Source organism: Panthera leo, chromosome D4 (assembly GCF_018350215.1).
Source record: "Panthera leo isolate Ple1 chromosome D4, P.leo_Ple1_pat1.1, whole genome shotgun sequence".
NCBI classification, from domain to species: Eukaryota; Metazoa; Chordata; class Mammalia; order Carnivora; family Felidae; genus Panthera; species Panthera leo.
The window spans coordinates 58,828,898-58,856,491 of NC_056691.1; the positions used below are offsets into that span (position 1 = coordinate 58,828,898).

At 51.1% G+C, this 27,594-nt stretch overlaps 2 protein-coding genes across 8 annotated transcripts; one reads left to right on the forward strand and one right to left on the reverse strand.

The window, feature by feature from the left end:
* Positions 1-776: 776 nt before the first annotated feature.
* On the forward strand, positions 777-27,372 carry GRHPR (glyoxylate and hydroxypyruvate reductase). 5 transcript variants are annotated; one of them, XR_006195804.1, is made up of 12 exons: positions 777-938; positions 2,538-2,668; positions 3,583-3,655; positions 4,198-4,314; positions 6,044-6,132; positions 7,210-7,314; positions 8,104-8,239; positions 9,861-9,991; positions 12,327-12,638; positions 13,152-13,258; positions 26,341-26,480; positions 27,208-27,372. XR_006195804.1 is itself a non-coding variant. In XM_042912603.1 (9 exons), exons 1-9 carry the CDS (start codon positions 856-858, stop codon positions 12,446-12,448), a joined length of 987 nt encoding a protein of 328 aa, XP_042768537.1. In that variant the 5' UTR covers positions 777-855; the 3' UTR covers positions 12,449-12,669. The 5 variants fall into 5 exon arrangements, 1 of the variants encoding a protein (XP_042768537.1); XR_006195802.1 differs by lacking the exon at positions 27,208-27,372 and having other exon boundaries at positions 26,311-26,386; XR_006195805.1 differs by lacking the exons at positions 26,341-26,480; positions 27,208-27,372 and adding an exon at positions 19,565-19,649.
* On the reverse strand, positions 13,573-27,594 carry ZBTB5 (zinc finger and BTB domain containing 5). Of its 3 annotated transcripts, none has more exons than XM_042912599.1 (3): positions 27,512-27,594; positions 15,830-17,995; positions 13,573-14,252 (listed from the first exon to the last, which is right to left on the reverse strand). In XM_042912599.1, the coding sequence occupies exon 2, from the start codon at positions 17,989-17,991 to the stop codon at positions 15,958-15,960; it is 2,034 nt and encodes a 677-aa protein (XP_042768533.1). In that variant the 5' UTR covers positions 17,992-17,995; positions 27,512-27,594; the 3' UTR covers positions 13,573-14,252; positions 15,830-15,957. The 3 variants fall into 3 exon arrangements, with proteins under 3 accessions (XP_042768533.1, XP_042768536.1, XP_042768535.1); XM_042912602.1 differs by lacking the exon at positions 27,512-27,594 and adding an exon at positions 27,337-27,366; XM_042912601.1 differs by lacking the exon at positions 27,512-27,594 and adding an exon at positions 26,129-26,316.

Below are 27,594 nucleotides of genomic sequence, written 5' to 3' on the forward strand. Positions count from 1 at the left end.
AGCTTGCCAGTCAGCAGTTGTCCGGCCTGCCAGGTGGCCCATGACCAATTAAACTCCCCCTCACAACTGTGGATTTCCTATGGGGAAATGCATCAGGTTTTAAAGAGGCCATGCCTGGACTCACACCGCCCTGGTCCAGCCTCCCGAGTATAGAAGACACAGGCCTGGATCAGAGCTCATCTGTGACCAAAGGCCTCTGCCTGGAACAGTGTGACCATAATGGAAGAGACCTAGCAAGGACAGTCAGGCTCTGGGAATCAGGATGGTCCCTGACTGCATCTCCCTCTCGGGACAGACACACTCCGACAGCTATAGGCATCCTGACAGACATCCACACACACTCACACAGGACTCTCCCCTGGATGCCCCTTTACCCACCCCAACTCCCAACTCCAGACACACCTTCCAGTCCCTGGGCCTCCGCAGCAGTGAGTGCTCAGAGGGAGGCCCTGGGGACCAAGCCCCAAGGCCCGCCAGAACAAGTCCCAGTTCCACCAGGGCTTGGTCATGCACACACAACTTCACGAGGCTCATACTTGGGGGCCCCACAGCTACACCCCATAAAAAGTCACACTGTCACTGCCACTCCCTGAACACTCACAGCCCCCACTGGCGGCCCACCGGGTCCCTTCCCCCACCCCTGCTCGCTGTGCAATCTCCTCCACCTCACCCCTCCTGAGTCCTCTACCCCCACTCCTCCTACCTCCCTGTATCTCCCTCCCCCGCCCGCCCAGGCCCCGCCCCGCCCCGCCCCGCCCCCTCCGAGGCCCCGCCCCGTCTCTCGTCAAGTCCCGCTTCCGTCCGGCGGTCCGGCGGTCGGGCGGTCCCGGTCAGCGTCGCGCGGCTGCTAGGTGGATGAACCCAGTGAGACTCATGAAGGTGTTCGTCACCCGCAGGATCCCCCCCGAGGGCTGGGCCGCTCTCGCCCGCGCCGCAGAGTAAGAACCCCTCGCCCCCGCGGCACGCAGAGTCCCCGGGCCGGAGCTGGGGGTGGTGTCGGGGAAGGGGCTGCGGAGCCCGGGACACCCCCCCCCCCCCACTGGATCTCCAGCACCCCGCACCCAGGGTGACTCAGCGTCTCTAGGCGCGCCCGGGCGGGCTTGGGGCGGCCTCCTGACCCCCCCACTTGTATTTGGTGCGGAGGACCGGGGGCGAGGGGGGTGGGGCAGGGGCCAGGGGGAGCTAGGACCCTGCGCTTGCCGGACTTCCCAAGCTGTGCCGGGCAGGTCCGGTCGTGGAGTTTGGGGAGGCTTAAAGAAAGTTCTCTACGGCCTAGCCTTGTCTGAGCCTGTTGCAGTGACGCTGGACCCTGCAATTCCCATGCACGTGCAGTGCGGGTGAAGGGAAAGGCCTGGGGAGAGGGGAGGCCGCCTGTGACGCAAGATCCAGGCTTTTGAAACTTTACCCTACCAGGGTCAGGGACCTTAGCAGTCACTGGCCTGGTCTCTTTGGACAGTTGGCACGGGCCTTTCCTGACCCTTAAATTGAAGATTGCATGCCAGTTTTTCAGGTGTTTCCTATGCATAAACTCAATCCTTGCAATACTGTGGAGTTGGTACTGTAATTCCTGTTTTACAGATAAGAAAACTGGGAGAGGTTAAGTGCCTCACCCAAAGTCACACTGCTCTGGTGCGGTGAGCTGGGATTTGAACTCAGCTCTGCCTTACTGTACTCCGTCATACAGGTCTGCCCTGCCAGTGTCAGGCAGGGAGAAGGTGGGACCCAGTGACATGTGAAAATGAGATTTATTTATTTTGTTCAGTGCAACAAAAGCTTTGCTGGGGACCTGTCAAGGACCCAGCACTGAGCAGGAAGGGGGGGAGGCAGAAGCAACAATGGTGGTAATGGCCGTAGACTGCACAGCTCAGCACTGGGTGCCATGCCCATGGAGAGGAGGGTGAAGGGTGGGCTATGCCAGGGCTTGGCCTGGCAGCAGGGTGTTCTGGGAGGTGCCAGCAGCCCTCCCGTGTCTTGCCATACTTGATGGCTGCACCGAATTAAATGGCAAGGACTGGGAGGCTGGGTAGCACCACTGGGAACACATCCACGGCCCACGAGCTGCCGTGGGAGTGTGCCCTAAAACCCCTCCGCGCTGCATCGCTTTGCTCTTGTCCTTCCTGGCAGAGTACAAGTAGGAGACTTTTCCGCTGCATGGATTCCCAGGACAGGACGTTCAAGCCTCACGTGGTGCCGGCCCACCCCACCCCCGCCTCGCCAAGAGGCCGGTGAGGGTGATAAAGCTCTTCCCTGCTTTGAGCTGAGAGCTGTCCCCGTGACTTTCTCCTTTCAGTCTAGGCTCTTGTCAGCCCTCGGTGGCCTCTACTCTGTGACAGCCCTTTACCCTCAGCCACCCTTTGGAGACAGTTCTGAGGGCGCCACACACCTGACCCTGACTCTCCTCGGCCAGCCCCAGGCAGCCCGAGGCCAGAGTGAGCAGAAGGCTCTTTGAAAGGGAGCCGCAGCCCTGGGAGGCCTTTGGGAGCCTGGGGGCCTCTGGGGGCTCCCCTGCTTCTGAGAGGCCTTTCTTTGGTCTTCAGCTGCCAGGTGGAGCACTGGGACTCGGATGAGCCAATCCCCGACAAGGAGCTGGAGCGAGGTGTGGCCGGGGCCCACGGCCTACTCTGTCTCCTCACTGACCGCGTGGACAAGAGGCTCCTGGATGCCGCAGGTGTGTGCACTCTGGGGAGGATTCCAAGGGTGTGTTGGCCCCGCAGGGCACCCGATCTGCTGCGGCTGGCTTCCCACACAGGTCTGCAGCCACCTCTCTGAGTTCTGAAGGCATTCGCTGCTGTGCTAGGCCAGAGGGAACCGTTGTGTGTGGCTCCCTCTGGCCCAGGCATTGCTCCTCTCCTGGCTGGGACTCAGGGCCCTCATCTAGCCCTGCCACAGCCTTGCTTTACGATCTCGAGAAAGGCCCTGTCCCTTCTGGGCTCATTTGTATCCTGTGGGAGGTACCATCTCAGTGCCAAGCTCCAGCAGGTGCCCAGGATGTGTTAACCCCAGACACAGGTCTCAGCCCTGGGCCAGGTAAATGTCAGCCTATGTAGTTGTTTTGAGGAAAGGTTCAGACTCAGAGGCTGTTGGATGGGAGGAGGCCCTCACGAATCGGTGCTGAGTCAGTCCGTGCCCCAGCTTTTCCCTGCAGCTCTCTGGTGCCCTGCCCTGTGGAGAGGGTGTGAGAGGGTCACACCGCAGCCACTTCTCAGTGGATGCCTCAGAAGTGTCCACAGCAGGGCCCAGGTGTGGTCAGTGGAGACTGGAGGATTCACTGGGGGAACAGTCCAGTGGGTAAGAGTGGAGGCCTTCATGTCAGAAGCCCCTGGGTAAACCCCAGCTCTGCCACGTGGCAGCTTGTGACTGGGGCAGGCCGCTTCACGTCCCTGAGCCACCACTGAGCAGTCAAGGAGGATTGTCAAATCTGTTGAGTAAGACTGTTCAGAATTTTAAGTAAGGAACCGAGATGTCAGCCTTTCCTCTTATCCTAAGAAAATAATAATAAGCAGATGGCCCTGTGATATCTCCAGTGTTGTGGCTTTGAATCCCGTGAGGAAAGATACAGATGATGCTTTTTCTGCACAACAGGAGCCAATCTCAAAGTCATCAGCACAATGTCCGTGGGCGTTGACCACCTGGCTTTGGATGAAATCAAGAAGCGGTAAACGCAGCTTGCACATTTGGCGGGGGCCGGGGTGAGGGCTGACCCCCAGAGCCGGAAGGGGAGCAGAATATTTATTTGCTCATATCCTTCCAACCCTTCGGTGGGGATATGAGGTGGCCGACGATAAAATCTGTGCACGGAGCACGGGTCAGTTACGATAAGCCCGAATGGTCAGGAACGGCAGGTAACATCCGCGAGGTAGCACCCTTTCTTACTCAGCGTGGTTTTTGACCCTCACAACAACCCCTTGCAGTAGAAGAGGCTGGTATTCTTCCTTCCCTCTTGAGACGAGGAGATTCGGAAAGGCCAAGTAGTCATCTGCCCCAGACTCCGGGCCCTGATCTTCCATCTTCGTGTCCCTCCCCCAGTGGGAGACCAGGGGAAGGAGGGCTGACCGTTCCTGAGGGCGCGTTTACGACTCGGAGCTTCCCGGTGGGCAGCACAGAAAGGGAGCAGAGCAGCAATTTGGAGATGCCCCAGAGGTAGAAACTGCTGAAGGTGCTTGAGGCCTGTGTTGCCACCAGATCTTTGCTTCATAGTGGCATCCGCGTGGGCTACACCCCAGATGTCCTGACAGACGCCACGGCAGAACTCGCCGTCTCCCTGCTGCTCACCACCTGTCGCCGCTTGCCAGAAGCCATCGAGGAAGTGAGGAAGTGAGTGAACCCCTAAGGGGAAAGTTGGCTCTGCTCAGGAGCTGGTTCCTAAGCACCCAGTGTCACCCAGGCCCCGATGTGGTCCCCGCCCCCAGCCGTGTCCCATCTACCGGGGGGGGAACAGACTCGGCCAACACCCTGAAGTACAGGGCAGAGCTGAAGAGAAATGTGGGGGAATCGTGGCACGGAAGGGAAATCGTGAGAGGGGAGGATAAGGGAGGGACAGATCAGCTGTGCCTGGTTGGCGAGGAATAGGGGCAGGGGTGTGGATCAGAGGCTTCACACAAGAAGTGGCGTCCTCTTGAGCACTTAGAGGGACAGGTCTACCATCCTTGCTCGTGATGCAGGACTCCCAAAAGCTCTGAAGCTGGAGGTTATTTCATAAGCCTTTTGGTAGCAAAACCTGACTGGACATGACAGGAGGCTGTTAATGATTTTTATTTTTCTCACTCAGTGTAAACATTCATGTTTTTATTTTTTTTTAATTTTTTTAAAGTTTATTTATTGTGAGAGAGAGAGAGCACAAGCAGTGGAGGGGCAGAGAGGGAGAGAGAAAATCCTAAGCAGGCTCCACACTGTCAGCGCAGGGCCGGACGCAGGGCTTGGTCTCACGAATCATGAGATCACGACCTGAGCTGAAATCCAGGGTCAGACGCTTAACCGACTGAGCCACCCAGGTGCCACAACACTCATCATGTTTTGCTGCAGATACACCGATGTGTTTGATCGTGAGCTGAGGGTGTTGTGTAGAATGTTGCACACGCACCAGACAGCCTTTCTGAAAACTGAAAGTTCAAAACCCTGGCCTGAAGGTTTCGGGTCAGGGACTTGTGTCTGCGTGTCCAGAGTTGGGGTAGGCATTCCAGCTGCAGGGAGGCCAGCAGGCATGCAGATGCAGGGCCCCAGGGGTGCAGCTGGGGCGGAGGCAGCAGGCGGCTGAGGAGACACAGTGCTTGCACGTCCCGCTCACATCCTGCTCACATCCTGCTCACCCTACTATCCAGGGAGTCGGCATCTTATCAGAAGTGGCTCAAGGCAGGCGCCATCCCCCTGTACACCCAGGGCAAGGGCGGGGAGCAGCTATGGCTTTACTTTGTGTTGCTTCCCTGGGGTGCTGAGAATTCTGGTTTTGGAATCCCAGCTCCCGAATTTGCAACCTGCTGCTTCTACCTCTGCCCTGGCTGGATGACCTTGGGGCACCCTTTCTGGTCTCAGTTTCTCCATCTGAAAAATGGGACAAGGACTTCTAAGACCCCTTCCAGGCCTTGGATTCTGTGTCCCCAGTGGCTTTATCTTTTTTAAAAAATTTTTCATGTTTATTTAGTTTTGAGAGAGAGAGCATGCACGCACACAAGTATACAAGCAGGGGAGGGGCAGAGGGAGGGGAAGACACAGAATTGGAAGCAGGCTCCAGGCTCTGGGCTGTCAGTGTAGAGCCCGATGTGGGGCTCGAACCCACGAACTGTGAGATCATGACCTGAGCTGAAGCCGGACGCTTAACCGACTGAGCCACCCAGGTGCCCCACCCCCAGTGGCTTTAAAGAAAGAGTCTTTTCGGCTGCTTATCCAAAGTGCTGAGTGGCTATGGGTGTAATTCATGCTACTGTGTGTCCTTTGACCTGGAGAGAAGGATCTTCTCCCCCTGGGGGTTCTGGGTCTGTGAGTTCGCAGTGAGCCCTCATCTTTGCCCAAGGCGGGGTCCTCTTACCCACCCCTCCTCTCCTCACAGCGGTGGCTGGACCTCGTGGAAGCCCCTGTGGATGTGTGGCTATGGACTCACGCAGAGCACTGTCGGCATCATCGGGCTGGGGCGCATAGGTGAGGTTCCCACCTACCCACTTGTCCACTCCAGCAACCTTGGCTTGGTTTGAGTCTTTGGCGCCCTGTGTCTAGAAGTTGACAGTCCTTTGGAAAGGGTGGCCATAACTGGCTGTTCCCAGCGCACTTTGCATTCAGAAGGAACATCTAATGAACAGACACAGATTTGTAAAACACAGGCAAAAACAAAAAACAGAAGAAACAAAAACAGGAGTTTGTTAAGAACTCGCTAGGTGATAGAAGCAAGCTGTAAGCGTCAGGCTTCTATACAATGACAGCTCCATGCAGAACAGACGAAGGCGACAATGACGACGACGGCGGGGTTGGGGCCTCTAGGAGGGTTTCTTGTGGGACAGCTCGCACTCCCCCAGGCCTGTCTGGAAGGCATTTGACTCATAAAGTTTTAACTCAGGAACCAGACGGTCCAGTGGGCCGAGCTTTACCTGTGAGTCTGCAGACGCGACAGAGCTGTTTTCTTCCAGTGGCTCCTGCTTGGAGAAATCTGGCATGAAGGCTTGTGCTCAGCCAGACAGGCAGCTGTCACTGGTTCTCTGGCATCTGCCTGGCACAGAGGTGAGGGTGAGGATGGAGTTGGAAGAACCCACCAACTTTGGGGCACTTTCTGATTCTGAAAATCCAGCAGCCCAAGTAGCAGCTCATGTAAAGATGTCTTAAAGATTTGGGGCGATTTGGCAGTTGGGCGGTGCCACCGAGAAGTCATAAGAGGTCTTGGGCTATGTTAACAGAAGCAGGGGTCCAGAGGAAGGGAGGGGACCGCTCAGGCCACTCCTGGGATGCCAGGTCCAGTTCTCAGGGAAGGTTAGCAGGGGACCAGGACCATGTGAGGACAGCATAAGCCAGCCACAGCCTCAGAGGAGCTGTGGGGCTGCCTCCAGATCTCTGTCCCCCTGGGGGCAGTGTGGGCTGGCTGGGGGCTGGTTCACGGGGCAGGACCAGTTCATGTGGGGAGCTGATGAAAGGGCCAACCTCCCAGGGGCTCCCTGGCCCTGGAGCTGTTGGGTGCTGCTCCTGCCCTCTCAGGGGTTGGGGACAAGCCAGGACACTCTTTGCCTCCAGGTCAGGCCATCGCTCGACGTCTGAAGCCATTCGGCATCCAGAAATTTCTATACACAGGGCGCCAGCCCCGGCCTCAGGAAGCAGCAGAATTCCAGGCCGAGTTTGGTAAGTATAGCCTTGGTTTCCATAGGAGCCCTATCTGCACCCATCTGGGGGCGGGGGGGGGGGGGGTCTGTCTGTTCCTGTAGTGGCAGCATTTTGGGGGCAGAGTGTGGGAGCTCCAGGCGTGTCTAGGACCTGTGGTGTCCCTCAGGTGCTATCTGATCTGCTTGCCTCTGGACACAGGCCTGGTGAGAGAGCACAGGGACTTATCCGGGCCACACAGTGAGTTCTCTTCATGCCAGAACTCTCCAGGAACACTTTCAGAGTTCCTTGTCACCACTGGCCATGTCTGGGCCGAGCAGCAGGATGGTGACAGATGTAAGGAATTGCTGGGAACTCTCACTCACGTTTTCTTAATAAACTGGTGAGCCCCGTCCCCCAGCCTGTGTCCGGTGGATGCAGCCCCTTGGCAGGTACATAGCTCGGTGAACAGAGGGCAGTTGGATTTTAGCCATTCCTCACCCCCTTGGCACACTGGGCCTTGAAGGTGGTAAAAGCCAGAGGCACCCAGGTCCCACTGTGTGACCTCGACAAGCTCCTGCCCCTCTCTGGCCTCACTTTCCCCATCTGTGAGACCAGGGGCTGGATGAATGCTGTAATACACCAGGATCCCACCAGTGGCTGTCGACTTTATACAGTTATCAGAGGTGTTCAGGTAGAGACAAGGCCTTCAGGAAGCTTCTTGGGAGTTCCCAATTCTGGAGAAGGAAGCGAGGACCAGTTCTGGTCTCCCACCCTTCTGCCGTCTCCACCCTGGGACCCAGCGTCTGATGGAGCCCTGCTCTCCCCCAGTGTCCACCCCCAAGCTGGCCGCCGAGTCCGATTTCATCATTGTGGCCTGCTCCTTAACGCCTGCAACCAAGGGACTCTGCAACAAGGACTTCTTCCAGCAGATGAAAAAGACAGCCGTGTTTGTCAACATCAGCAGGTATGCCGGGGCCGTCTAACCTCCCTGGGGCGCCGAGCGAGCCTGGAGAGGGGCTGCCCCTGCTGCTGTGATCCAAGGTTTTCCTCCCCGTAGGCTGTCGATGAGACCACAGGTGCGGCTTGCCACTCCATGAACCAACCCACCAGCCACTCAGAAGTAAGTAAAGGCCACAAGAGAGTGCCCCAGGCTGGGAGGAAGAACAGCATGCTGGTCGGAGCAGGCCTGGCATGCCTGGTTCCCAGCAGCACCCCGAGCCTTGCTCAGGGCTGGGCACAGGTGGTGTTGGTTCAGAGAGTGGAGGCCTGATAGCGGCGAGGAACTAGGTACCCTTGGGCAGCCCGTGTTCTCTACCACAAAGAGTTGGACGTAACGATCTTAACAGCCCTTCAGAGGCTGATCGCCCACAACACGGAGCCTAGGTCTGCCCGTCTGAGGCAGTGATGGTTTGAACCTTTGTGCTTGGGAACATAGACCCAGACCCAGTTTATTGTGGTTCGTCACAGTGTCCCCAGGGTGCCTTCAGGCTACTGGGCATGTGGGGGCAGACCTTCCCTCTCTGTCACTCCATCCCCTTCCCAGATGGTGCCCTTTGAACCTGCTTAAGTCAGGGGCGCCTGGGTGGCTCGGTCGGTTAAGCGTCCGACTTCGGCTCAGGTCATGATCTCACGGTCCGTGAGTTTGAGCCCCGCGTCGGGCTCTGTGCTGACAGCTCAGAGCCTGGAGCCTGTTTCAGATTCTGTGTCTCCCTCTCTCTCTGCCCCTCCCCTGCTCATGCTCTGTCTCTATCTGTCTCAAAAATAAATAAACGTTAAAAAAAAAAATTTTTTTTTTAAATGAACCCGCTTAAGTCAGTTTGGAGGCAAATAAAGGCAAAGGGAGGGCTTTCGTGAGGCCCCCCTCAGGGCTCCCCACTGCAGAGGCCCCTGTAATTCTTAACGTTCAGCCACAAAGGAGGTGACCTGGAGGGGAGCGGGACCTGCAGGAACACAGGGCTCATGCTGATGGCTGACAGCGTCCCAGCTTCCATTCACTGAGCACCTGCACGTACCCAATACCACGCGAGGGGCTGCGTTCTTTCTTACTGCACGGACACTGCTTCGTGTGCAGTCTAAGCATCTAGCCTACAATTTCTTTACTTCGGTGGCCCAGTCACGGGGGGAAGGCTGCCCGCATGGGTGGATGTAGTGAGGAGTATCCTTGCGTCTCTGCCTGCAGTAGGCATGTGCCCACCAGCATGCTGCAGTGGTTCTCAGCAGGCGCTCCGGGGGCCAGCCAGATCACAAACACCTGGACGGGGCCCCACAGGAACGCCGATGCCGGGCCCTGTCCCTGCAGCGGTGGGTCAGTACGCACACCTGGGGATGGCTGTGCTCTCCCTGTCTTCCAGAGGAGCGTGACACGCTTGCCCGAGGTCACACGGCTGCAAAGGGATAGGCCTGGGCCTCTCAGTAGTACTGCAGAGACTTACTGTAAGGAAGTGTCTTGTCAGGCTTCCTCCTTTAAACGTCGGTGCCGAGGGTGCCTGGTCAGTGGGAAAATGTGTCCTGTGGGTGGTTCTGCCATAAAGGAGGCCTGGGTGGAGGAAGCTCCGGGGCACCCACGTCACCACTGTCATTCACAGGGGAGACGTGGTGAACCAGGACGACCTGTATCAGGCCTTGGCTGGCGGGCAGATTGCCGCTGCTGGACTGGATGTGACGACCCCAGAACCGCTGCCGACAAACCACCCTCTCCTGACTCTGAAGAACTGTGGTGAGAACGGCGATTTCCCGATGCGAAGTCACGTAGGACCCCAGGAGAGATAGGGGTGGTCTGGAGGTGCTGCGTGCAAAGCCGCCGTGAGCAGTACTGAGCGCAGAGGGACACGCCCCGGACCACGTGTTTTATGCTGCTGGTGACACTGGCGCATAGTGACGAGGGGAGGGCCTCTTGGGCATGTGCATCTAGGTCTCTGTCCCTAAAGGAGTGAGTCTAGGTGGTGGGGTGGGGGGTGGACTTGTTGAAAAGAAGGGTGTGACTGCGTGTCTTCCATCCATAGCTTGCGTGGGTAAGACCCGTTACTATACACTGCCGTGACCAGTGCAAGGGTGAGAAACTGAAAGCGTAATTGCAATTCTGATATTTGTAACTCATGCCAGTCTCTCGGCTCCAAACCTACCCTTGGATATTCTGCTTTCGTGATGCGGCGGCTGGAACGCCACACACCCCGTTTCTGCTGGGCCTGCCAGCCGGGAGGTGGCAGGACCTGTCTTCCTCCTGCCTTCCCGCGTGTCTGTCTCTGCTAGCAGCACGTGGCAATGCTTCCTGGCCAGCAGCAGCCGTCCTTGCGGTGGCCAGCGAATCTGGCTTGCAGTCTTCCCAGCATCGGCTTAGCCGCTGCACTGCCTCAGAGACGCAGGCCACAGAGGTTGAGTGGCAGGGCTAGAGGGGCCCTTCCTTCAGCGTCCTAAGTTTTACACGGTCCCACCCTCTCCCTGTCACCCCGCCCAGGGAGGTCAAGGCTTCTGCAGGTTGCCATCTGGGATACCTTAGTGCGGTGGTTCTTAAATCTCTACATTCCTCAGTCACCTGAAGGGACTGACCGAGCACAGGGTGCTGGGCCAAGGGCTTCTGCTCCAGGAGGTCTGGGGTGGGGCTTGAAAATACGCGCTTCTCATGTGCTCCCACACCAGTGCTCCTTTGAATGGAGGCTCAAAACAGGAGTTAAGGATTTTTAAAAGTTACATTGCACACACATCTAAAATGTGAAAGACACATGTGTGCGTTTTGATAAAAGTCCATCTTCTGCTTGTCCTTCATCTCAGTCAACTAGTGCATAAGCTCAGCCCATGCAACATTCCTTTCCGAGCCTTTGAAAACTCGACAGGAGTTGGTGCAATGATCTCTAGAAACATAAAAGAGAAGATTTCAGCTGGGCTTTCTCCATGTCCGTCTCCTTGATTTTTGCTGACCATAGGGTTTTCTACATGTTCCATGATCTCTCCAGTCCTCTTGAAAAATCTGATCTCCACTTACATTAGCTTGAGTTAGATTTTGCTTTCTAAGAACCAAAATAATCCAATCCTGCATACCCGCTGAAGTCTTTAGAGATCTCATGTTACTTTTGTTCCTTAGCCTTGATCCTTCACCCTTCCCCATCTTGCTTGTTGTTTCTGTGTATCAGTATCTTTAAAAGTCAAATTGAATTGTGGGTGTATATTAAAAAAAAAATGGGAACCACGCTTTGAGAACTGCTGCCTCAGTGTTCTCTTTTTAGCCTCTCCAGTTCCCTTATACCTGGTTAACATTCTTTATAGTAGGTTCTGTCCAGGTAGCTGGCGTGGATTCTGTCTCCAGACTAATACAGAACCGTGGGGTCTAAGCCAGTCCCTGTCCTTTATTTACATTCTGGAATGGGAACCCAAAGAGAAGGTTCTTAGCTGCTTCCCCACAGGGAATGCTCTCATTATCGTAGCCCTTGGAAACCTGGCCCCGGCATCCACTCCAGGCTAAAAGGAGGAACGTTGGCTGTCATATCTGGGCTGTTGCCCACAGCTGAGACTGTCCCATCCCCGCAAGGCCCGGGAGTTCAGTTCAGTGCCCTGGGTGCTGCTTTTGAAAGGCATTCTTTGAGGACAAGTGACCTCACTTGCTCTGCAGTGGGTGGGGCCAGAGGGAGCCGGTCTGTCCACCGTTTCCTCTTCTAGTTAGTTGTGTACATGAGAAACTGTGTGGCACCACGTTCAGGGGCACGGGTGTGGATGGCCAGTGCTGAAACCCCCAAGCTGAATTGGCACCTCGTTTCACCATCTGATATCTGAAGGGCTGGGTCTGGATAGGCTCCAAGACCCCTTCTGGGTTCAACATCCTCAAATTTAGGATACACATTTCTTGCCACCCTCGCATCTGGGTTTCTGTAGCCTCGAGTCCCTATACCGTTACTCCGACAGCCCCACGGGAGTGCAGCACGTGAGAGTAGGCAAATCAAAGACCACTAAGGCAGGTCCTCTCTAGTCTTCTCACTGGCAACCCCTGGTAGGGAAAGCAGAGCCCGCTTTAAGGCTCTTGAAACACCCTTCTTACCTCCCTCTCTTCTGCTCCTTTCCAGTGATCCTACCCCACATTGGCAGTGCCACCTACGGAACCCGAAACACCATGTCCCTGTTGGCAGCTAACAACTTGCTGGCTGGACTGAGAGGGGAGCCGATGCCCAGTGAACTCAAGCTGTAGCCAGACAGGAGTCCCGGAGGGTCAGGAGGCCAGCGGTGCCCTTGGAGTCTGTCAGTGGGCGTAGGCTTCATTTGGGCCCACAGGACGGGAGCCAAGGGAGAAAGTCTGATCTGTTCCGATCCTGCGGAATGAAGACCAGGGCTGACACACGGGCTTGCCACTTTCGTGATTGGAATCGTCTGAGCCAAAAGTATGTGATCCTATTAAATGATGGTCTGAGACATTGTGTGGTCCTGTAACTGGGAGAAGCTAACCAGAGCACCTGCTTCCCTTTCTAAAATCAGGACATCTAGTGACCTGTGGGTTCAGCCCCGCCCCCAGCCCTCACCACCCCCACCCCCCCCCCCCACCGCCACATGTGAGTTATTAGAACCTTTCCACAACACCTTACCCCTCATCTCCTGCTCAGCTCCTTTGCTTGTCCCTCACTGAGGGTGGGACAGCCAGAGCCCAGCGGTGATCATGGCACTTCAGGCCGATACCTAGACCATCAAAGCCAATATACATGGCAAGGAGAACTGGGTGAGGTCACAGCACTCTAAATTTAGGGTCAAGAATAATTGGAGGTAGGTGCATTTAATTTTTATTTTAAAATGAGTGTCAGCACCTTCACACTTTGCTCCCTTTGTCCATCTCCCCCCGCCATCCCCACCCCCAGGTGGATGCCCTTTTTCTGATCACCACCTTGCTTATTCCTCCTGAGGCCAGGCCCCCTGCATGGCCACAGCCCCGCTCCTGCTGAAGGAATCAGGTTCCGGCTCTTCCCAGCCAAGCCAAACTGGCACACGGAGCTTTCACCCTGGGAGGCAGGTAAGGGAGCGGCAGAAAGCACAGGATTAAGCAGGCTGGCTAAGAGGAGGACAGGGTGTGCGGAGAACAAAGCCTCACGCATGTCCTCGCCTCCAAGACGGACAGAGTGCAGGGAGCGCAGAGGGACTGAACTGAGGGGAGTGACCGATAATTGTGAGTGACCGCGTGAGGAGTGTTTGGTAGGAGGTTTGGGTTTTTTATTTAAAAAGTACCGGTCAAGGCAGCGTTAGCAGAGAAAGCCATACTACTTCCCTGTCTTGTGTCAACCTTAATAACCTAAGTGAAGAAAAAGAACACGTTTAGTTAGAGGCATGTATGTGACAAATTTTTTATTTCAAAATCTCAAATTTTGACCAGCATAGCACCACTGACAGGGGTGCCCTGAAAGAACTTTATGATTTGATCACCAGAAATGATTACGCCAGGCTCTAATTAAGGCTAACCAATCAAAATCCAGGTACCCAATACCAGTTATAATTCAGGTAGAAACTTCGGATCATAGGAACCCTGAGACTGGTTTTACAGGGAACCTCTGAATTATTTTCTAAGTTCTACAGCATGTATGAGGACACTGGCCCAAAAGCTTGCTTCTCACACATAGAAACCGACTAAGAGGTAGATGAGAGATTCCAGATTCCATCTAGCAGTGGAGAGACAGGGCTCCAGCCGCTGTGTCAGAGACAGGCCCTAAAGCAAAGTCCACTTAAGCCTGAGCTGAGGTGAGGGCGCAGCCTCCTGGCACCTCCTCCTCAAGCTGGAAGGGAAAGGAGGCTGGCACTGCTCTCCCCATTGCTACCGGTTCCTCTCCCTGGGCCTAGGCAGGGCCTCTCTTGTGCTCCACCTTGACCTACCTGCCTCCCAAGGTTAATGTCCTCACAAGACACCGGTCCCCACGTCAAGTAGAGGGGTAGATGTAGAGCCTCCTCACATCAAGACCGCTGACAAAAGCCACACACACGTGATCCCCTATCCTCCGACGGTCTCTTTCCCACATCTGGAAAGGAGAGGAATCACAGAAGTTTCTCTTTTGGCTTTTCTCCCTGGGGCTCAGTTCACAGGTCGATGCTGAGCCCGACTCTGAACGTTAGGATTTTATCCACAGACAGGTGTGTAACTGCACACCCTAGATTCAGAGGAGAAAACCCATGCCGATTGTTTCAGGCTACACGTACTTAGCTTGCTAAACAAAGGAAGGATTTCTCTCGATTATGCACAATGGTTTGGTGTCTCTAAAAGAGCTGTGTAAAAACTGAACTCCTGTTCGTGCATGAATTACACTGACTTCATGAGCTCTACAGAGGCACGTCCCCCTCGAGGCATAGAAGCCAGGGCTCGACCTAACACAGGTGCCAGCGGCAGCCCTGACAGCACAGGAGGGGCTGGGAAAGCGAGGCCCTGGGGCCCAGAGAGGCCCCGGGCAGTGGCCCAGATGTCTCCTCAGTGTCTGGTGCTGCTTGGTGACTGCCATGCTCTGGGCTGCCCAGCTCTCTTACAGAGTCTGGAAAAGAGTTATCTGGGAACACTGCTACGTTTGGATTTTAAACATTCAGTATTGGGTGGGGGAAACAACAGTAAAAGCTCAGGTCTACACTTTAAAACTACAGTATATAAAAGTAATAAAACCCACGGTGGAGGGGGTTAACATCATTTTTGGTTAGTCTGCAACAAAAACAGTAACGTAGGCCTGGGAAAGATGCCACACGGGGCAAGAGAGTGTGAAGAAGCGAAGCAGAGAATGGGCTTGTCGCTGGGTGAGATGTGTCAGGCTGGCCCGGCCCCCGAAGCCTGGATGGAGCGCAGGGTAAATGCGCCATGAAAGATCCCACAAAACAGGACTCCACACCATTAAAACAAAGACAAACACCAGCTCTTTTCTGACTTCCAAACATGGAGCTGTAACATATGTGACACAAGTTGGTTAAGACCCCACTAAAACAGCACATACAGAAACAATACCTCACTTGTCACTCCCTACAAGTACATACTCCATTTACAGCTCTGCTTTGAAAAGCAGGAAAAATTGTTCAAACATCTATCCAGCAGTGATGTTTTCAAAAGTATGTACACCTAACGGTCCGGAGAACGCTCGCTCTGGACCCAGTGTCAGCACCATCAAAGTGCAGTGTCTGTGACTGCAAATGAGACGGAAATTTAAAATACAGTACTTTCTGAGGCCTAGGACTAGCTCATGATACACTTTAAAGCATTCGTGGCGGACAGGCGTGTCCTCAAGGGCCTTCCTTTCAGACAGGCACGAGATCGCCACTGGTTACACATAAGTGCATTTTGCATCACCGTACAGATATATAATATTCCCCTCAGAGGATATAGGAAATTTAATTAAATGCTTCACAGAGTTTTACAAAAATTGCTAAAAAAATTTTTTTGCACTTCAATTCTTAATTTTTAAATGTGCCACTTTTCACACCATCAATTACAAACTACTTTCTGACTGAATTACTCAACCCTAAGGAAGAACTTGGTTTCAGGGACCACGTCCCTCTCCAAAAGTGTGCATTTCGTTCGGAAATGCAGCAGCACGCGTGCTACACGTACTCGCTCCCCACGTACCAGCCACAGGAATCTGCGGAGCCACTGGGCGGCCTGAAGCCTCCGCCCCGACGGCGTGAACCACCAACCAGAGGAGATGATGGCCTCGGTCCCGCGGCTGGCGTCGGCGTGATCTCAGGAGGTCGGGGTTAGAGCAAAGTGCTGGGCAGGTTGCTGCTCTGCCAGCGCAGGCAGGTGGTCTTTGAATGTTTATACAGGTGGCTGGACTGACTGAACCTCTTGCCGCACTTGAGGCAGGCGTAGGGTTTTTCACCTGTGTGAACACGGATGTGCTTCTTGCAATCTGTCAAGGTCAGAAAAGTCTTGCAGCAGATTTTGCAGGCGTACTTGCGAGCCCCCTCTACGACCAAGACGTTGTGCTCTGACAAGGCCTTCTTGCACTTTGACAGAACGTCAGCAGATGCCCTGGTCAGCTGTGGAGGGCCAGGCTGCGAAGGATGGCCGTTCTCAAAGGAGGACGTGGCCGCATTCATCATTAGCTGGGAACCGGCAGAGTTTTCTGGGATCTGGGAGCTCCTGACAGAAGTTACAACCGGCATTTTGGGAGCTATGCGTCGGTAGTACGGAAAGTTACTGGCTCCTCCTCTTGGGGAGCCCATCATGACCCTGGAGAAGGAGGAGTGGAGGCCCAAACCGGACCTGGAAAAATCCATCCCAAACTGTTCTCCTCCTTGGTAGCCTGAAGTCTGCACACATGGCAGGCCCATCACTTCCTGCATAGGCCTGACGAAGTGGGAGTCCGCAGGCTCACTGAATGGGTTCTCCACGTGAGAGCCAGGGGCCGAGGAGGGCCCGCCAGCAGGCCCAGCCTCTGGACTCAACAAATAAGGGGCCTCGCCCTCCAACCTGCAGTCACTGGTGGTGTTTGGGATGTTATCATCATTGTTCTGATTTGCACTAAAGTTACTGCCTCTGCTCTTGTTAAGAAAATTCGAGATGCTAAAAGTCGATTTATGTTCTAGGTTATTTGTGACTTCCAAAATATGGATGTCACCTACCCTGTCAGTGCTAGACTGGGGATCCGAGAAACTCCGATCGCTACTTTCAGGGCTGAGGTCTATCTTCTCGGCACTGACCACAACCCCTTCCACTTCCACAGATTCGCTGCCTTCTGCTTGTGAGGTCACGTCACTCACTTCATCCTGAGGCTCAGGAGAGCTCAGGGGCTCAGATTTAACCACCACTCTCATGTGTTCCTTGTCACCAAGGCCAACCTCAGGATTTTCACACTGAAAACCACTTTTCTCGGTCGCGGCTTCCTGCTCAAAACTGGTCTCCACCTGAGTTGCACGAGAGGCCATAGACAACTGGGCCATGTTGCTGGCACTGTTGTCAGACTGGCTGGGCACCTGGGCATCTTCTTGAGCACCGAAAGACTGGTCAAACATGATGGCACTATCTTCCTGGTTGTCGGTCATTCCGTCAGCCTTAGGGTTATCCACCATTTTCAGGGAGTCTGGTGAGAAGAACTCCTCCCGAGAGTGGACCCCTGACGGCCCGTTCTCTGGCGTAACGTCAGCGATGGCGGCCTCCTCCATGGTGGGTCGGAGGCGCTGTCTGGCCCGCTCCTCTGCAGACTGCTTGCGTTTATGAAGGCGTCTTATGGGGAAGGGTGTCCGCTGGTCCAGGTTGCTGCGCATCGACGAGCTCAGGGGGGCTGGCTGCTCCTCGCCACTCTGGCTGGAATTGAGGGCCGAGCTCACGATGCTCAGCCCCAGCTGCTGCAGCATAAAGGAGCGCTGCATGCGGGCACTCTGCTCCTGGACGCGCTCACTGGGGGGAGACATGGGCAGCGTCCTTGTCGTTAAGTAATGTTTACATGCCTTAACGACAGAGTTCAAATGCAGGTGAGAGGCTGCCAATAAGACATCCATAACGTTGCTCTCCCCCAGCATGAGGGTGGAGGTGTACATCATGTCAATCAGTGCAGCAAAGGCCTCCGCTGTCACTACCTCGCTATCCAGCTGGATCATGTTCATGGTCTGATCTCCCTCTGCCACGGAGAACAGGGCTCGGAAATGCGTGCTGCATGCTGCCAGTACAGAGCGGTGGGCTTTAAAATGTCTATTCCCCACTACAATGACACAGTCACAGAGCTGACCGTGAAGTCTCTGGTAGTTCAGTTGCTGGAAGATCTGTTCAAAGTGTCCAGGAAAATCCATGATCCTACAGAAAAAAAAACAAAGAAAGAGTTAAGACTTAGAAAAGCTGAAATCAAAGTCAGAGCACAGAGGGTGTGATGAAAAGAGATGTGCATGGCCCAGCTTGGGCCTTTTAAAGCTTTTGATATTTCTGATCATGGGCACACAGACTAAAAACCTGTCCAATGAGGAGCAAATGCCCATTCAGCTAACGGTCCTGGACACATGTACACGTGGGACCAGCTACTGGCTATTTATAGGCTCCCCTTCACTCTTCATAGGACTGACCCTTGTAACACTTAAGACCCAGTGTGTAAGTGACGGAATATCTATCCGGCAGAAGTTAATTCGAATTCTGCATTCCCTAAGGACAAAGAATAAGCTCCCAAGAAATTCCAGTCTTTCAGCAATCTTAAGGAAGTCAAGGGGCAAATCGGTATGAGTGGGTAAGATTTCCAGCTATAGACGGTGATAGATCACACACATGCATTTACCCCCACTCACTGCTGAAACCCCATTAAACGGACACTAAAGTTTTTGGATTTGCTGTTTAAATTTTTTTTTTTTTTAATTTTTGTTTATTCTTGAGAGAGACCGAGACAGAGAACAGGGGAGAGGCAGAGAGAGGGGGGAACACAGAATCTGAAGCAGGCCCCAGGCTCTGAGCTGTCAGCACAGAGCCCGACGCAGGGCTCAGATGCTTAACCAACTGAGCCACCCAGGCACCCCTGGATTTGCTGTTTAAAAGGTATAAACCCACAAGGACAAGAAGAATGGGAAAGAAGTATCAGTGGCATTTTGGAAGCTGGTAAGCAGAAAAATGAATGAGCGCTGACTCAACAAGCCCAGAGAGCTAAATCCTAAACTAGCAATGGACAAAACAACCTGACTTCTATATAAGCCCCCTACCTCCCCAAAGGCTCAGGAACTGGCTTCACGAGTGCCAGGGGAAGCAGACTGAAGGGGATGCCAAGACAGGAGGACTGGCTGGAAGTCTAGTCAATAAAAAAAATCATACACTGGAAGTTCTAGGGAGAGCTTTTAGATGCTGAGCTTAGGGACCCACCCACCTCCTACCCTTGACTGTGCCAGGGAAGCAAAGAGGAAGGGTCTATCTGTTTTTTACTTCTATAGCGACAGGCTGGTTGCTGATTTTTCCACCAAACATGACTATACATAAAGTGGGTTGAGATCATTTAAAAATAGGAAATGAGAGTGGAAAGAAAGCCAGAGCGCTCCTTAGTGATAATACAGGTACACTGGGCAACAAAGTGAGCCTGTCAACATAAGGGCACCCCAAGCCTATTTTATACTTCATGTTTTTTATAAAAACTAGTCACTTTAAGTAAGGCAATGTATACAACAGATTGTATTTTCCAAGATGGCTGGCCACATGAAGCTCTCCCGTCTTGCATGCTTTCTTACAATGTGACACTGACCCTCCTCTCATCAAGAGGTGGGGTCTGTGTTCACTCCCCCTGAAGCCAGGCAAGTCTATGACTATGGCAGAAATTGCACTGTGTGACTTGTGAGCTGGGTCACAAAAGGCAACATAGCTTTCCCCTGTTCTTTCTGGCTTGCTCTTGGAACCCAGCCGCCATGCTGCGAAGAAGCCTAGCTAAAGTCTAGCAGGTTGGCACCTGCTCCCACAGTGAGGATGCCTTCAAAGTGACTTCAGCCCCAGAGCTGAGCCCAGCCAATCTCTAGAACTGTCAGAGATAATAAAATGATTTTTGTTGTTTCAAGCCAGTGAGTTTGCAGAGTGAATTGTTACATGGCAACAAATAACTGGAACAATGTGAAACTTGTTAACATCTCACAAATCAACATTCAAATCCTAGCTCAAGAAACTTTTTTTTTTTTTTTGTCTGCCTACTTTGGGGGAAATCACTTTTTCATCCATTCTTAGTGCATATGGTGCAGATCAGACTGCCCTAAACCTCTGAGTTCCAAGAGTGGACAGATAATCCAGGGAGATCTGGCCACTCCCCATGACTTACAGGTATGTGACTCAAGCCATGCCAATTAGAGTCGCCCTGGCATTCTCTGAACTCAGCTTGCAAGTCATAAGGTAGATGTAAGTCTAGCACTGATGGTGGCCATTTTTGCCTGTCTGAGAAGGAAGCCAACACCAAAAACAATGTCCTGATCACATTAAGACCCTGGGAACCAGCCGTGACTGTAGGGGGCATCACCCTAGGGCTTCCTACTTCGTAAGCCAATGAATTCCCCCTCTATCTTAACCTAGTTTATGTTGGATAGTTAAACATGAGGTTTAAATCATAATTTCGAAAAACCTAAATAACATGGCTATCTGAAAACATTTTTGGATCTAGAAGGGGTATTTTAAAAATTCAGTCTGGGAGACATAAAAGTTGTTACTCTCAGCTCTGATAGAAGAGAATCATGAATCAAGATCATGGTTATTCAAAGCTCTCAGGCAGCTCTAGCAAACTCAAGAGGCCCAGTGTAAAAGTGATAAAAAGAGCTCATGCTGAGAAGGTAGTGTTTTAGCAAAAGCTGACTGTCTGAAGCCTTGAAACCAAGGAAAACAGCTTCAGGCCTCTAAAAGATTTTAAAATGTGACAATATGAGTCTATATAGTTGGAGGAGATACAGCAAGTGATCTACCAATTTGTAACTGACGGACAGCAAGTGTACAGCACGGTATTTGTTATCTGCAGGAACAGATTTTTAGTAATTTCCAAACTAAATATCATTAAGAAAATACACTTACACCACTGCTTGTTACATTAACATGAATAGTCAAGAGCTGACTGTTTTCTCAATAGATTTACTTTCCTAATAATGCTTTACTTAGACTAATAAAAAAGTTCATTTGTGTTCTAGGAGAACAAACCCATTAATAGCACATTTTAAACTATTTGACTTCTGTATTGACCTACCTGCATGCTTTTCGATAATATACTTAGTTCATAAAGCAAAGTACACCCACACTCAGATATCATCTGCCACCCTATCAAGGGACCTGCTGCCTGTGCGCCAGGCAGGACCTGCACACAAGTTGCCACCTGCAGGAAGTGTCTTGACATTCTAAGGAATTCTTAACTGTTCAATATCCCTAATCTGGAAAAATAACCAAACAGAACTTGTCCTCCACTTTTAAAGATGATACAGACAAAAATAAATGTAAGAGAAAAAAACTAGGCAAGGTCCCAGACAAGCGGTCTAGGATTTTGACAGGGCTCCAAGTCCTGGCGTCCTAGAACATTCAACCCGCTTCCACTTGATTTGACTAAGTGGAAGTAGGGAAAGGCTAGGGACCAGGTGGGCACACAGGTGCCCAGGGTTAACCCCAGAACCCAATCTGTCATCAGGACTGATTTCATAATCTGTTTCTGCTCTTTCGGGGCTGGTTTGGGAACTGGACAGGTCAGGTCTATTAAAAAGCGCATCTATCAATGACCAGAAGTGAGCATGACTGGGGAACTCAAGCTAAAGCCAGAGCCCTCACCATCTTACCCTACCCCCCAGCTCTCCCTGCTCTGCCACCTTGTTTTCCAGTTCACAGTTCCTGGGGATTAGCTGACCTAGAACTTCATGATTCCGTTTGAGTAAGAAAAGGTATTCATGCCCTACTTACATGCCTAGCACAAACTCAAAATGCTCTTTCTACTAAGACAGCTTTTTGAGGGCAGGGACTGCATTTTCTCCCTCCCAAAGTGCCTGATGTACAGCACCATAAATTATCTTTTGAATGAGCTCTGACTGTATATAGATAAAATATGACACTGTATTACCCAACAGCCATTTTCCTGAGAGTCTGGTCTCTAAAATCAGCCAAAAACCAGAAAGTCTCAGAATATCCAAAATAAAGATCAAAGCCTGCGTATGAAAGATTTCCTCATAGGAAAGTCCCTCAAGAGCTCACATACATAGTCTTTTGTTTTAAATAAGCAAAATTCAAGTTTTTCTAGTTTCCTAATGATTGAAGACGAGCAACAGCAATTCTAGAATGAGGGCAAGCGGCGGCTGCACATTGACAGCTGCAAAAAAAGACAGCTGACCCACTAAGGGACAAAAGAGGTCCGGCAACTTGGAGACATGTCCTCGAGGGGCTATACAACCTGAGATCACAATAGCCCGTGAAGGCACTTGTGTATTTGGTATACAGATTCATTCATCCAGTGTTTTGAAGTGTTTGCTTCGTTCAAGGTTAAGTGCTGTGGAGGTCTGTATGGCATAGTCCTAACTGTCAAAGGTGCTTGGTGGAAACAAGACATATACAAATAACCATATAACAAAGCAGAAAGCATTAAGTGCCACCAGAGAGATAACTGTGCTTGGTAATTCGGAGAAGGCAAAGGTTATTTCCAGCTTCTTGGTGGCCCTGACAACAGAGCTAGGCACAGGTCTGCATTTGGATAAAATGAGATGCAAAATGCATTCCAGATGGAGGTAAAAGTGGAAGAGGTTTGAGGTGGGGGGAAGCAGTGTATCTATTCTGGCTGGAGAGTAAGTAGGTAAGGCTAGTATGGCAAGTATTAGATCGTGAATGCTCAAAACTGATGTTAATGATCACCACACATGGTCCGAAAAGTTAAAAAAGAGGCATACAATTTTGAACCAAAGACTATCATCACTTTTCAGGTGACTTTTGTAAAAAATTGTTTGTTTGTTTGTTTGTTTTGAGAAAGAAAGAGCATGCTGGCATGCAAGAGTGCAGGGAGGGGCAGAGGGAGAGAAGTTTTTTTCTTTTCTTTCTTCTTCTTCCTTTTTTTTTTTTTTTGAGAGAGAGAATCTTAAGCAGGCTCCATGCCCAGAGAGGAGCCCAGACACGGACGGACTCCATCTCTTGACCCTGAGATCATGACCTGAGCTGAAATCAAGAGTCAGATGCTCAACTGAGCCAGCCAGGCACCCAAAAATATTTTAATTGTTTTTTAAAGCTTGAGCACAGTACCAGTCAGGGTTCTTGGTTGTAGCAACAGAAACTGTTTCTAGCTAACCTAAGCATAAAAGTAAGCTGCTGAAAGAGTTGATGGGAAGGCTGGACACCTGAGCTGGAACTGGGCAGCAGGATCAATCTGGCCAGGATGCTGTGTGTGCGCTGAACGCAGCCACTACTACAAAATGCAGGCTCTACAGGGGACTGGATCTCCCCTTGCCTTCATTATTGTTAGTTTCAATTCTTGAACACACGTCTTTTTAAATATTATGTGAGATGAAATGAAAAGTACACTTGAAGTCATTGTGCTGCATACTGCCACGCAATGTTGTCTGAAGGAAAAATACTCGTGCAACTTTCAAATTGTAAGCTGAACTAATTGCTTTTTTCATGGAACACCATTGTAACTTGGGAGAACAATGACTGACAAACTACAGTTCTCAGACTTGAGTATTTGCCACTCATTCTCTTGAAAATGAATGAAATGAGCCTGTCATTTCAAAGAAAACAGTATTTATTGCCTATGATAAAATTTGAGCTTTCAGGTAAGAATTAGAATTTTGGAAAATTTGTATTGGTCACCATGAGTTTGACAGCTTCCCAATGCTCAAACCCAATGAGATCATTGGTGGTACTAATGGAATGTGATTTTTTAAATATTGTATACTAAATGTATCAATATTTGGAAGATCTGCATAACTCAGTGAATCAGTGTTTCCCAAATGACCAATGTTATAAACCGTGATGTTAAAAAATAAGGTATGGATAAAGAAATGCGTTCACAGTGCAAGACACAAACTAATGTATTTCAGTGTAACAGAATACGAACTTTGTTGATACAGTTTCAGTTGACACATTGCAACTAACCAACCACTTAAGAAAATACCATTTGCTGAGTTTTGTTATAGTATCAGAAAAGACTATCCAAAGTTATCTGAAAAAGCTACTAAAATACTCCTCCCTTTTCCAAATACATATCTGTGATGCTGGATTTTTCTTGGTATACTTTAATCAAGATGATATCACAACAGGGGTGCCTGGGTGGCTCAGTCAGTTAAACATCTGACTTTGGCTCAGGTCATGATCTCATGGTTCGTGAGTTCGAGCCCCGCGTCAGGCTCTGTGCTGACAACTCAGAGCCTGGAGCCTGCTTCAGATTCTGTGTCTCCCTCTCTTTCTGCCCCTCCCCCACTCGTGTTCTGTCTGTCTGTCTCTCTCAAAAATAAATAAACATTAAAACATTAAAAAAAATTTTTTTTAATGTTTTCATTTATTTTTGAGACAGGGAGAGACAGAGCATGAGCAGGGGAGGAGTAGAGAGAGAGGGAGACACAGAATCTGAAGCAGGCTCCAGGCTCTGAGCTGTCAGCACAGAACCCGACACGGGGCTCGAACTCATGGAGTGTGAGATCATGACCTGAGCCGAAGTCGGACGCTCAACTGACTGAGCCACCCAGGCGCCCCAAAATTTTTTTAAAAAAAGAGTGTATCATAACAAGTTGAATACAAAAGCAGGAATGAGAATACACCTGTGTTCTTTTAAAGTAGACATTAAAGAGATTACAAAAAGAATGTATATCAATACCACCCTGGTGCCCACAACTTGGTTTCAAATACCATTTTCCAAGGGCACCTGGGTAGCTCAGTCAGTTGAGCGTCCAGCTTTGGCCCAGGTCATGATCTCGTAGCTCGTGAGTTCGAGCCCCACGTCAGGCTCTGTGCTGAGAGCTCGGAGCCTGGAGCCTGCTTCAGATTCTGTGCCTCCCTCTCTCTCTGCCCTTCCCCTGCTCATGGTGTCTCTCTCTCTCTCTCTCTCTCTCTCTCTCTCTCTCTCACACACACACACACACACACACACACAAATAAACATTTTTAAAAAATTCAAATACCATTTTCTAACAAAAGGAACTAGTGCTCTTTGGAAAAATGGCTGATTCTAGGACTGAGGCAGAAAATACACAAGCCTGCAGTATCTTACAGTGTCAGAAAGTAAGGAAATGCTTCAAACAAACAAACACGATAATGTATGTGAATGGGACTCAGGACCAACAGGAGAAAGAACTCCCAAAGGCCAAAGGTGGAACAATTTAGCAAAAAGATAAAACAGTACTGGACTATACCCCAAATGTATACAATAAATATCCATAGGTCCATACTGATATACACAAACACATAAATACTGGGGAGAGAAGAGTCAAATCTCCTGTGCAGAAGAATTCCAAGTAGTTTATGTAGATTCTCGGCCCTCAAAGAGATGGAGGGGTGGAGCCCCTTGATGTGAGCTCTGCACGGTGACTTCCTTCCAGGGCACAGGACAGCATGCCTATTTTATTACAATGAAGTCAGTACTCCCACACAATTCCTAATATGTTTGAGCTGCACGAAAGATAAATCAAAGCCTTTAGCAAATATGTGTATAACTAATCAAATGAAAGGCACCCCCCACAACTGGACCCTGAGATCAAACGTCACTGCTCAGTGATGAAAATGCTGTAAACAACTCTAAGGGCAGCAGTTTGCTCAAACAGCTGGTCTTCTAGCATATGAGAAGTTCGCTTCATACTTAGACAAAAGGTGCAGTGTCATGTCCCATTCCGTCCCACCTGCTACACTAGCAAAATCTGGCTCTAGTAGACAATGTCCATATTTGAGAAATGGTAAGTACAGCAAAAGAAAAACCTACGCTTCAAACTGACAGAGGAGGACAGTATTGATTCAAATATCTTAAATTTTTCTTTTCCCTTTCTAAGGAAAAGATGAGGCAGATTCAAGATTCTGTGTCAGCCCTACAACAAACTTTGTCATATCTCACTGTACAGAAGATATTTTTAAGTCTTACCCACACTGAAGAACTCTAGTATAATTCATACTCAGTACTTTTAATATTAAAACATTTACATGCATTTTGTATCAAAGTGGTTTTTAAAAATGACTTCAACTTCTCGTGACAGTCTTACAACAAAGTCTCTTTTGAGAGCACTGACCTCTAAATTTAGGAAACACCCTACTCTAAGATGTTTTTCTTCCAAATCTTATCACGTTCAGAATTTTGCTAGAAATACCTCAATTAACCAGAATAGAGCTTGCCAGCATCCCCAGCTAACTATGTCTTAACACAATTTTTAGGAGAAAAAAGGCAAATCAAAAAAAAAAAAAAACAAGTTGATTTCAGAACTCTTAAAAAGTCCTGGTTCATTTATTCAGTAAAACGCACGGGCCCAGAATAGGTCCCCAACCAGCTAGTCTTACCTGGCAGGTCACCAAGCTGTCAGTGGTGGCCAGGCCAGTCTTCCCAAGTTTGCTAAGATTTCCAGTGAGGGTTAGAGCAACAGTGGGAAGGAAGCCTTCCTTTGGTTTAGTGGCTGTTCTTAACATTCTTTCCTCTTTCTCCACCTGGTTTCTTCCCTCCACCTCTGCTCTTTTGGCTTGAGGCCAACCACCCTCTCTGTGGAAATCTTAAGACTTTGGCAAATGACGAGCAAATTCTCCAGAAGACTACTAGGCGTCCAGCACACCTTTTTAATTATCTAAGGCACAACAGTCCATACAAGGATAACAAATCATCAATGATAAAGGCAAAGCATCCTCTACAGATCCCAATGTAAGTAACATCTTCTACTTACTATAACTGAAAAGTATATTAACATATTTTGTAAGAAGTTTTGTTTCAATTCTCGAAGGTGAGGGGTTTCTTCTATTCATTCAAATTACCCAGAACCCGAGCCTTTTACTTAGTAATCAAGGCTTTACTGTTTTTTTCCCTAAAAAATTTCCTCCGAATAAATTTAGGATTTGTCTCCTATAAAGGACTTAGCTTCTTACAGTACCCTCCAGCAGGCCAGAATGCGGGCTTTTTTTTTTCTTTTTTTGTAAGGTAAAAACCTAACTCTCCACCCCTCCTTAATTCACTGCCTGATGTTAGCATTTATGTACGAAGCTGTCCTCCAAACAAGGGGAAGAGGGGCAACAGCAGTTCTTACCACTGCACCAGCCCCCCCCCCCCCCCCCCCCCCCCCAGCTCCCAACATGAAGCCTGGAAGTAATGGGTATTCAGTAAATGCCCATAATCAGTTTAGTCCTTCGATAACCAGCGGGGACATTCCAAAAGACTAGCTCCACCCCTCCAGGGTCAACCGCCGGTCCCCGATTCCAGAACGCCTTGGCCTTGCTCTGGTGAAAGGAAACCTCGACGCTCACAGACCCAGGAAGGGGGCATCGAAGCCACCCGACCCCAACCCGTAGGGCGGCAGATCCTCTGCTAACCCGCCAGGCTATAGGTCCTAGGCCTTTCCCACCCCATCCCAGTAACCAACGTCGCCTGCCCGCAGAGTCGTGGGGGCAAGAGCCCCCGCCCCACCCGGCAGACAGACAGCCTGGCGTCGGGACCTGGGGGACGCCTGCGCAGAAGGACCCGCCTCCCACCCGCCTGGCCCCTCCGCTCCGGAGGGTAACAATACCCCTTCAGAAAGACAGGCAGGGTAGGCGGGGGTCACCGGTACGCGTCTGCGCGCGCCCCGACGCCTAGGCTCGAGCGGACTCGCGCCGACAGCCCAGCCCTCCAGGAGCTCAACGGTCTCCACGTGAGCGCGCCCGCGAGCCCCACTACCGCTGGTGCTGACAGGGTCGCCTCACCTGAGCCGGGCTCCGCCCCCCTGCTCGCTGGAGGAGGCGGTGACCCTTCTCCGATCCGACCTGACAGTGTCGGAGGAGGCGGG

Excerpts from the sequence above, each read along its gene's own strand:
- ZBTB5 (XM_042912599.1), bottom strand. The coding sequence starts at position 17,991 with ATGGATTTTCCTGGACACTTTGAACAGATCTTCCAGCAACTGAACTAC.
- GRHPR (XM_042912603.1), top strand. The coding sequence starts at position 856 with ATGAACCCAGTGAGACTCATGAAGGTGTTCGTCACCCGCAGGATCCCC. Across the intron at positions 4,315-6,043 it reads GCCATCGAGGAAGTGAGGAA|CGGTGGCTGGACCTCGTGGA; the intron begins GTGAGTGAACCC and ends CTCTCCTCACAG. Across the intron at positions 7,315-8,103 it reads AGAATTCCAGGCCGAGTTTG|TGTCCACCCCCAAGCTGGCC; the intron begins GTAAGTATAGCC and ends GCTCTCCCCCAG.